This window comes from Rhineura floridana, chromosome 9 (assembly GCF_030035675.1).
Source record: "Rhineura floridana isolate rRhiFlo1 chromosome 9, rRhiFlo1.hap2, whole genome shotgun sequence".
Taxonomy (NCBI): Eukaryota; Metazoa; Chordata; class Lepidosauria; order Squamata; family Rhineuridae; genus Rhineura; species Rhineura floridana.
Genome location: NC_084488.1, coordinates 126,091,719 through 126,102,165, shown reverse-complemented (window position 1 = coordinate 126,102,165; position 10,447 = coordinate 126,091,719). Strand labels below are relative to the sequence as shown.

General features: G+C 48.8%; 1 protein-coding gene across 5 annotated transcripts in view; it reads left to right on the top strand.

The window, feature by feature from the left end:
* The window catches only part of EXOC6B (exocyst complex component 6B), a 306,373-nt gene that overhangs the window by 174,499 nt on the left and 121,427 nt on the right, over positions 1-10,447 (top strand). For all 5 annotated transcript variants that reach the window (XM_061583690.1, XM_061583686.1, XM_061583689.1 and 2 more), the window contains exon 18: positions 285-464. In XM_061583690.1, coding sequence (XP_061439674.1) covers positions 285-464 — 180 coding nt within the window. The remainder of the gene's footprint in view (positions 1-284; positions 465-10,447) is intronic.

Below are 10,447 nucleotides of genomic sequence, written 5' to 3'. Positions count from 1 at the left end.
GACAAGACAGTTTTTCATGTGAGAGAAAGCTGTCTTTATGGTACCGTCATCCCAGACCATTTAGACTTAACCCTGCCATATGCAAAGGCCTGTCTTCCTGCCTTCCTTTTGATGCAGTTATCACCTGCCCTTACCAAAGGTCCCAGGCGGGTTGCATCGTCATAAAGGGTCATAGGGGCAGTCACGAATGTCTGTGCTCCAACTTACCCACAGGGGTGTGTGTGCATGTGTGAAAGGATGCCTGGGGGCAGAATTCTGGTCATGAACCTGCTTCTCTGCCTCAGGATGCTCGTCATGCTGCAGAGGAGGAGATCTACACTAACCTGAATCAGAAGATAGACCAGTTCTTGCCGCTTGCAGATTACAACTGGATGGCTGTCGAGGCGAATTCAAAGGCCAGCGACTACCTGGTGGACCTCATTGCCTTCCTGCGCAGCACTTTTGCGGTGTTTACCCACCTGCCTGTAAGTATGCCTTGGAACAGGAGGCCCCTCTGCCTTTGGCTGCTTCAGCCTTTGGGGCCGTCTCTGATAAGGTCACGTGTCTCCTGCACATGTCTCCAGGCACAGCTGTCAAAAGAGAAAAATATTGGGATCCTCCCCAAATGAGGTTATGACAAAACCAAGGACCAAAGTTGTTGCTTAATGCATTTAGCTTGCATGTAGAGGGGGAGGGGGTCATCTGGAGACAGCCATTGTCACTGCCTCCTCCTCTTCCTCCTGGAACTGGTCAGCAACTACTTTTGCCAAGGGATGATTAAATTCAAGCTTCACTTTTACATGGTGTTTCAGAAGTCTGTCCATAAGCATTTTAATGCCAAAAGACTCCTAGGAAAACTCTGGTGTTCCTGACCCCTCCTTCATCCCTGACGTCTCTGTTGATTGATTTGTCAGCTAGGAAATGTGATGCACCTGAACAGCACCTTGCACACCGTCAGTCCCTGTAATCTCTTGCAAAGCTGCTTTCTTTCTCCTGTTGATTTCCTCCTCTCTCCCCTTTTCCTGTTTTCTCTGTTATTCTTTCCTGTCAAACTTGCACTTGGCAAAGTGTCTGTGTGTGGAGAGGTGTCAAGCATTTGTTGCGGCACCCGGTCTCTTGTGCATCACTGCCTTTGAGTTTATTTCTGAGTTGGAAAACATTTGTAAAACACCAGGTGGGAATGGCCTCCCTGTCCCAGACAGCTTTGACTGCTCTGTCTAATCGACTTTTGTAGACACATCCCACAAATCATTAAACTGTGTGAATTAGGAACAGTCAGAAGCCCCAGAAGAACTTGGCCAGGTGATCAACAAGCAGAAAGGGGCTTTTATATGTATGCAGCCGGATGGAAATTGAGGACTGAGGCTGCTGTTCGAATCGCACTGGCAGCGTTTCATTCACATGAGCAATTCCCTCTCTAGGATCAAACTCTTAAAGGCCAGATCTCCCTGCTTTCAGCAGAACCAGACTGTGGATAGTGCTGATTGCTTAGCACTTCTAATCTCACACATCCCTGAGCAACTTTAAAAAACTTATTTTTTTAAAAAAAGAACAAATTGGTGATGGTGAACAAGGCAAACAGCCTGGCTGAATCTTAGGCGGAAGGTCCGACCATACACTAAATAAGTGCCCAGTTCCATAGTTAGTATGTCTCTTGAACAATGTGTGAAGGGACAGGAGAAGGTAAAACCATCTGAAGGTATTTCTTTGCCCACTTTACACCCTAGTAGTATGGAGTGTCCAGTTGGAGAAACAGAGTGTGGCATAAAAGCCATTCTGAAGATGCTGTACAGACTCTGTAGACAATTAATCTGAGGATCAGACATGCATGGGGCAGGGGGAGAGCAGGATCATACCTGCTAGGTTTATTTCCCCCCCCCCCAGTCTGTCATCTGCACAGGGTAATGTGCATCTCATTGACGGGGGCATCTTCCCACAGTCATTTCTTGCCACTACTGAACAATTTGAGTTAGGGGTTTTCTGTTTTGAATACCCCTTTTTTAAATCTATGTGGAGCTGAAGATGTGACGTTACGCCCTCTGAATTTCAGCTCAGGCTCAATAAGTATTCAGCAAGACTCAGGAGTCCTAGTTGTCCGACATGTGTTTTCCAGGGAGCCAAGCGCCTATCCCTCACGTCTGGGCTTCACAATAAAACAACTGCGGAGTGGGAAAACTAGTTATTGGTGCTAAGAGAGAGTTCAGATCGGTGGGAGGGGGGTGGTAGTGGTGGAGCTGATAAGTGGTTGAGGAACAGCACAGTTTTCTCAGCAACATAATTCAGATGCTGCTTTTACATTTATGTTGAACAGAGCAAGAACTAAGCAACATATGATAAAATCAAATGAATATTGATTGTCAGTGGCTCCATTTCCTATGGCCATATTTCAGTTAAATGTAAACATATGCAGTCAGTTGGGAGGCCCTGTCACAGATCTCCCACACAATGTGTAGCTGGGATTAGAGCTGGCATGTTCTGAAGTGCTTGTAAAGCATGACTTTGTTTCATAATGTGACTTACCTGCCCTGCCCCATTCCTGTCACCAGCCCACCCCAGGGTGTGTGTGTGTGTGGGGGGGTGCTAAGTCAAGGTCTGGCTTATAGAGCCTTCTAGCTGGTGGTCTGGCTTGCAGATTGGTTCTATGGAGGATGCTTTTCCATCAGAGCATAAAGCATCACTAACGTGGAGATGCATGGAATGCAGGACATGTCTGCAATGATTTATGGGATGGGTCTGGAGTGATTAATCTTCCGTAAACCATTAATGATGTTCTTCCAAATTGATCAGAACATTTACTTTTTTTAATGATTTTTTATTCGCAAATTTAACAATGAAAGGAAAGAAAAAGAAAACAAATTAAAAAATAAATAAAAATATTGAAGGTACAAAAATTAAAAAAGAAAAAAATGTGCATTCTTCTAATAATAACAGTAAACCACCATCAGTTTACATTAGATACAGTATCCACCAGTACATGCAACTTGAGTTAAGCATATAAATATAAGCCCCACAGATGTCCAAATAGGTATCCACTCGAAATTGACGTCTGTATGAAACATGTTCCAATGTAGCCAAGTCAGTGAGGTCTTCAGTCCATTGTGTAGTATAGACAGTGGGTATTTATCCTTCCAGGCTTGAAGTCTGAGCCTCTTAGCAGCCGTGAGAGCTCACAAAGTCCACTTTAACCTCCATACGATGGGAATGTAGTTTAAAAGTGCATGAATACCTGCAGATATTGAGGATTTCGTCAGTACAAAATTAATATAGATAACTTCAGACGAAAAAGCCATCTGTCGGGATGCTTTGATTTGGATTCCTGCATTGAGCAGGGAGTTGGACTTGATGGCCTTATAGGCCCTTCCAGCTCTACTCTTCTATGCTTCTGTGAGTCTATAATTATATTACTGGACAAGCCCAATTCATATGCCTCAGCGAGTCATTCTCACTGTTACACCTCCAGCATCTGTCTGTACGTGACAAACGTTGTGGAGGACATTTTCAAAGTGGGTTGGGACCAAATGCTTCTGCTTTCAAATCAGCTTCTCTGTTCTCATGCCTAGAGATGACCTGGGGGAGGTGGTAGTTGACTGCTCTGTCAGAGGGTCTGGAAAGGACATGTTTCCAAAATGGGATGACACAACCACTCAGATTCTAACTGATGCATGTCTGTTTCATTGCAATTGGTGCTGGTCTGAGAGGAGGATATCAAATTGGAGTCAGGATCCACTTGCCTTCAAATGCGGTCTGGGGTGAAGAGTTCACAGCTAAGGGTGGGACCGTCCAGTCTGTGACATTGGCCATACAGGGAATGTCCACGGTGGTTTAGAGTAACAGTTTTCAGATGGCCTCAAATGAATGGAATACTCTCAGGAATAAAAGCATGGCCTTGGGACTCCCCCTCCCCTCTCTGCCTTAGGCAAGCAGAGCAGGGGTCGTTCACCACTAACTAATGTGAGGCAAACCCCTACTCCCTCTTCTCCCCCTCCCCCCAAAAAAGAATCTAAAATAAAGCAAGCTAATTAAAGAATGAGTCTCCAGCCCTTTTTAGAATGGATCTCCAGTTGCAGGAGATGACTATTGCGGCAGAGAGAGAGCCCCTTTGTCCCTAGTGGTTGATTGTTGTTTTAATTTCATGTCAGACAAGTTAATGTAAATCACATTGACAGATCTGCGCCAAGCACATGGATTTGTTGACTCTAAGCCTTTTGGAGATGGAAGGTTATGTCAACACCTATGGTGGGGCTGTCAGCTTAACAAAGCAAGGAAGTTTTTTATTTGTTGGGGAAAGGAGTGTTTTTCTGTTTTGATTCTAAGTTTCCTTTAATCCTGAGAGGCTTGTATCTTGATAACCTTCTTTGCAAGGTAATCGGGGAAGGTCAAGAGGTTACGACGACCCTGAGAAGGGGAAGTAATCTTTCAGCAATCCTCCCGCTCATAATCAGCTCCAGCAGCTCAGCCTGGCCTCTCCGCAAAGGGAGCTGGCTGCTTTCTCCCTTCTTTCGTTCTTTCTTTCCCTTCTCAGCCTCCCCCCCTTTTCCTCCGCTGCTGTTTACTTTTGGCCAGATGGTGAGCGCAGATTTCAGATGGAACCATGCAAAACCTTAAGAGCCTTTGGTTGGGTCCAGGGCCTCTTATGTGTGGATGTTGTCATCGTTGCACATAAAGCCAGTGACCTTTGCTTGCTGTTTGGTGGTGGAGAGCTTTTGAAAGTACGTTTATTATTTCCCTATAAAGAAAATTTGCCACCTTGGGTGAGTTCTTCAGTGCATCTGTGACAAGGCTGCTCAAGAACCCTTGAGTGAGGGAAATGGCTCCTCCCAGTTAGGATCCAAAAGCGCCCCCACCCGAGCTGATGTAGCAGGGGCAGGGGAAAGAGGCTGAACTGGGAACCATGGAGCCCTTGGCCCAACCCTAGCCCCAGCCATCAGCTCCATGGGTGTGCATTGGGCAAGCCCAGGCTCTCTCAGTTGCGGGTCTCCTTCCCATTTGCAATTTGTGGACAATCGTACTGGCCTACCTTCCACGGCTATTGCAGTCTTTCAGAAGCATGTAACGGTCGGCTTTGAACACACTGAAATGCTGTACAAGTGCCAAATGTGATGGCATTCTCCCCATGCCAATGGGACAAAGGAATCCAGGGCAATGTTCTTCAACGTTGGGTCCTAGATACTCTTGGGCAGCTCCCATGATTCCTTGACCCAGTAACTAAGCTGGCTGGGGATGATGGGAATGGCAGTCCAAGGTCCCAGGCTGTGGCCTGAAGGCACATGAGGCCAGCTTCCTGCTGAAGCTAAGCAGGGTCCGGTCTGGCCAGTGCCTGGATGGGAGACTGCCTGGGAACCACATGGAAGCCGCCTTGGGTTTCTAGCAGGAAAAGAAAGGCGGTGTAGAAATGTAATAAATAATTTTTAAAAAATCTGGGGATTCTAGGGGATCAGGGGTAGAGGCCAGCCCTGAAATGGGAGGCCTTTCTGCCTGCAAAGACCCTTCTCTGGAAGCCTGGTGAGCTGCCGCCAGCCACTCGAGACCTGGTGCCCTCCAGATGTTTGGGGCTGCCACTCCCTCCGGCCCCAGCCAGCTGACAAGGCCTCATGGTAGTGGGGCCAAGGCAGTGCAAAGGGCCTAGGAAAGACAGGGTCATAGCCTCACTCAGAAGAAGGCACCTTTCTGCATTCCTATGGGGAGGGAGATCTCTGGGGCAAAGTCTTCCACACTGCAGCTCTTCTACCCCCCCCCATCTCTATAGCTAATGAAACCAGTTCCCTGGGAAGAAGGGCCATTTCTTAAACCACTCTGGGAATTGTAGCTGTGTGAGGCGAATTAGGGGATCTCCTAACAATTCTCAGCACCCTTAAGAAAACTACAGTTCCCAGGATTCTTTTGGGGGAGGAAGCCATGAGTGTTTAAAGTGGTATGACACTGGCTTTAACCGCATAGTGCAGATGGGACCTATGTCTTTGTCAAACCTTGTTAGACAAAGCCGTGCATTCCAGTGCAATTTCTCCAGGAAACATCCCCATTGGATGATGCCCTCAGCTTGTGACCACCTTCAAACATCTGGCACAACACCATGTTCCCAACAGCAGCCACCCCGGATGTCTCTGGGTTGCTCACAAACAAAGCTGTTCCCCCCCAATTGTTCACATTCCCAGCAAGTGCCCATCAAACCTCGAGGGTTCATTTAGCCTTCAAGGGAACTTGGCTATCCTTGGCCAGGTTCTCCTAGCCTACAGAAGCAAAGCTGGTCCATGACGTACCTATGCTCCTCCTCCGTGAATGGGGGGAGCTCATTCTGTGTTGGCTGCTGCATGAAGCACCCAGGGCTTCTTACTCCTGGCTTGTTGGCCACCACCACCAACTCTTGCTGCCTCTAACCAGTCTTCTGATACTTCCTGTCTTGAAATTCCCTCTGTAGGGGGATGCCTATGTCCATTCGGCCATGCCGGTGAGTATGCCCGGTGTGCTCTTCGTGTTCCATGCACTCTGCTTGCCTCTCGTCTGTTAGAAGGTTACTTGAACCAGCAGAAGCCTGTGTTCTGAGGAGGTGGCAGAGGGTGGAGTCAGAGGGAATCTCCTGCCTTTTATTCCAGGAACAAAGAAACATCACCCTCTAGGGGCTGCTAGATCCATTGTCCAGGGCAAGGCAGGAGGGCTGAGTCCAGTTCAGAAGCCGTTACAGGTGCTGTTCAAATGGCCATCATGGGATGACTATCCAGATGGGGTCCAAGGCTGGAGCTGTGTGTGTCCCTGAAGCACCTATGGTCCCTGCAATTCCCTTCTCTGGCCAGAGGGTGGCATTCAAGTTCAGATGTGCTCTGAGGCTCCATCCTCAGTTCACCCAGCAGATCCATTCTTAGTTCCTCTACCACAAATCAAGGTGTGTGAGAGATGGTCAGGCTCTCCACTCCATGAGGATGCAATTGTAAAAAGCCCAGGGATATGCTGTGTGCTACTGAGCGGGAAACCAACCTCCTCTCCTGTGACAGGTTGTCCTGTGCCCAAAGTCCTCTCCTCAGAGTCCTCCAGCTTCTCCTTGAAAACCCTTAAGGAAAAAGATTCCTAGCCTTTCAAAGGCCACATCTTCCAGCCCTTGGACTGCTCTGAATTGGGAATTTCTGCAAGATTCAGCCTGAAATGGCCTCCCTGGCTTCCTCTCTGTTACTCCCTGAGTCAGTCTGACTTCCTTTCACTTGGGGGGGGGGCTGTTTGCCCTTTGGCATGAACCAGGGGACGATGCTGCTGTGCAATGCCCCCCCCCCCGGTTTTGAAATCGGGAGGAAAATGTTTATGAGCTCGGTGGGAGTTTTGCAATCTCCAGCTTGGGGTGCAGGAGGGAATCCTGACTCCCCTGCTCCACTAGGTCTTTGAATCTGCCACCATTACCACCCCCACCCCCCCGCCTTTGAGTCAGTGACAGGCAGAAACGCAGGCCTCTGGTTCAGGGAATGTTTCTAGCCATTTCCATTGCTGCTTGGTTCACATTTGGTAGAGGCACATGAACCTCACTTGCACTCCCTCTCTAGGGGTGTGGCTGCTCTGCTGTTTAAGTCTCTGGCACTCAAGGATGGGTGGAGAGAAGTGCTTCAACTCCTGGCCCAGGAGCGTTCACTGGGGCAGAGCTGGGCACACCCACCTCCTTTCGGACAGCTCCGTCTTAAGTCCTTCCGGGCTCCAAGCAATGGGTTTCTGCTGCCCATATTAGGGTTGCTCTTGTCAGGTCACCAGAGGGAGTGATTAATGGCGGGGAAGCCGGGGTTCATTCCTGGCTTCTTAGGTGGGTGGAAGAAGTGAGCTGCTGCCTGGTTACTCTTGGCAAGAGCAGGGTGCTCTCCACACCTCTCTGTAAGTCCACCCGTTCTTGTCCAGTATATGCAGCTGTTTGTAGCCAGCATGGATGGGGGGGGGAAGGGGAGAGTGCGTCCTGCTGCCAAGGACCCTGGTGGTGGCTGTGCTGCTGCAGAGAGGGGCCTGGTGGGGACACCACACCTGGAGGGAGGGAAGACATCCTGTGTATGTGAGGGGAGTTCACCAGCTAGTTTTGTGTTTTAACTACCACCATTAAAAAAGTAAACCATCTAATGTTGCTTTCTCTAGTTACTTCCTACTAACTGAGCAAGCAGGTCACTAATCTGGTTTGCATTTTAGAAGAATTAGAACCTCAAGTCTACCCTGTATCAGTCCTACATGCTGCCATCAAAAATTGTTCTGAATCGAGCCTCTGTGATGGCTGCCCCAGTTGTTGTTACCAAAGGCTGCATAGGGCAGGGGAATCGCAGTCCATGATTATTCAGCTGTTGGCCTCCCAATAGCTTTGTCGGGGGGGGGGGCAGGAGTTCCTCTGGGCTGTAGCATAATACAAATAATGTGCCATGAAGATACCTTCCTAAAGTGTGATGGGCCTTGCTTATCTCCCCTCCCCCAGATTGTTGTGGATTATGCTTTGGCAGAGGCAAAAGGGTTAATCCGTGGGCTCTTCCCAGAAGAAGCTGGAGACCATGTAGCAGCCCAAAGTGCCTCTCCCTTCAGACTCTCTTGGGTTGCAAACAGGGCACAGTTGCTGGGAAACTCTCCGGGCCTTGGTGTCACTCTGCAGTCTTGCCTGGCTGTGAGCCTGTCACTTTTGCCTCATGAAAAATGGCCAAAGGCAAGGAAGTGCAGAAGGGCAGATTGGCTCTGGCTCCACCCGGACACTTAGCCGGGCAGCTGCCTGGAGGCAAGGAGTTTGTGGGTGGTGGTGCACTGTGTGGAATTGGGTGGACATTGCTCCATGCAAGCATGCTGTGGCGCTCAAACAGTTCACGCATGGGATGTGCTTGGCAGCAGCCTCCACAGGGGATGGGTGGGCACTGGCTGCAAGTTGGGGATTCGCCATTTTCCAGCACCGTCACTTGCTTCAGATCTTTGCTGTGGTTTGGAGGAGACTTTTAGTCTGGAGTCGGCCAGCAAAGGTCCTGGCTGTCAGGCACCCTTTGCTGTGGACTGCTGGGCATTCCTTCTGCTTCACCTCACCCAGGTTGCCACACGCTGTGATGACAACCTCGAGGCTTCTGAGGGTAGTCTTATTTCTGCTGCCCTTTCAGGGCCAAAGGGCACATCCCAGTGCTTCTGTGAGGACTGACATGTTGCACAGAGAGGGTTGCTCTGTAGGAAAGCATCTGCACACTGTCTGGGTGGGACCTCCTGCAATAATGCACGCGTGTGTCCTTTTTGCTGCATGGGCATGCCATGTACATGGGCAGGGAAACCCGTCACAACTCCCCAGCGCGTGTATACATCACTGGGTGTCGGAAAGCGGCAACTAATAACTCAAGTTTCAGGTCTGTGTGTGTGTGTGTGTGTGTAATCCCTATCTGTGTTGAATCAGCCTCCTCCTACCAAGATGGCAGCTGCTTTGTATTTCATGGAAAATCTGCCCAATGGAAAGAATGTTATTTCGAAAACAAGTCCTGGAGAAAGGAAATGCCACACAAGAGCTGCACGAAAAGATGCTGTCATGCTGTTCCTGTTACGGCCAGGGACCAGAGATCCTGGATTCTTCTTGGGTGGTGTTTGACTTGCATCTTCAGAGTGCATCAACCCCTTCCTCCCCCACCCCCAGTTCAGGGTGCAGGAAAGGGGCTTGCACTATGGAAGGTTTTCATTATTTGAAAGTTCAGCTGTTGGCATTGGGGACAATCTGTGTTTTTGTAGAAGCTTTGGGGAAATATGAATTCATCATGAGTTTATTTATTTTTTTATTATTTATTTATTTAATTTAATTTATATACCGCCCTAAGCCCGAAGGCTCTCTGGGCGGTGTACATAAAAGGTAAAAGCAGGCACAATATATAAATACAATAAATATAATAACTCAGAAAACAAAAACACACAAACAATACGAGAACCAAACAACATCCAGAATAGAACATAGTAATAAAATACTGTAAAAATACACATTAAAATGCCTGGGAGTATAAAAAGGTTTTCACCTGGCGCCGAAAAGATAGCAGCATCGGCGCCAGGCACACCTCATCAGGGAGACCATTCCACAGTTCGGGAGCCACAACCGAAAAGGCCCTATTTCTAGTCACCATCCTCCGAGCTTCTTGATGGGATGGTACTCGGAGGAGGGCCTTAGATGTTGAGCGCAGTGTCCGGGTAGTTTCATATTGGGAGAGGCGGTCCACCAGGTATTGCAGTCCCATGCCGTGTAGGGCTTTATAGGTCAAAACCAGCACTTTGAATTTAGCCCGGAAACAAACAGGAAGCCAGTGCAGACGGGCCAGAACAGGTGTTATATGAGCGGACCTTCTGGTCCGCGTCAACAATCTGGCCGCTGCATTCTGGACTAACTGTAGTTTCCGAACTATCTTCAAGGGCAGCCCAACGTAGAGCGCATTGCAGTAGTCCAATCTAGAAGTTACCAGAGCATGAACGACTGAGGCGAGGTCGTCACTGTCCAGATAGGGACGTAGCTGGGCTACCAATC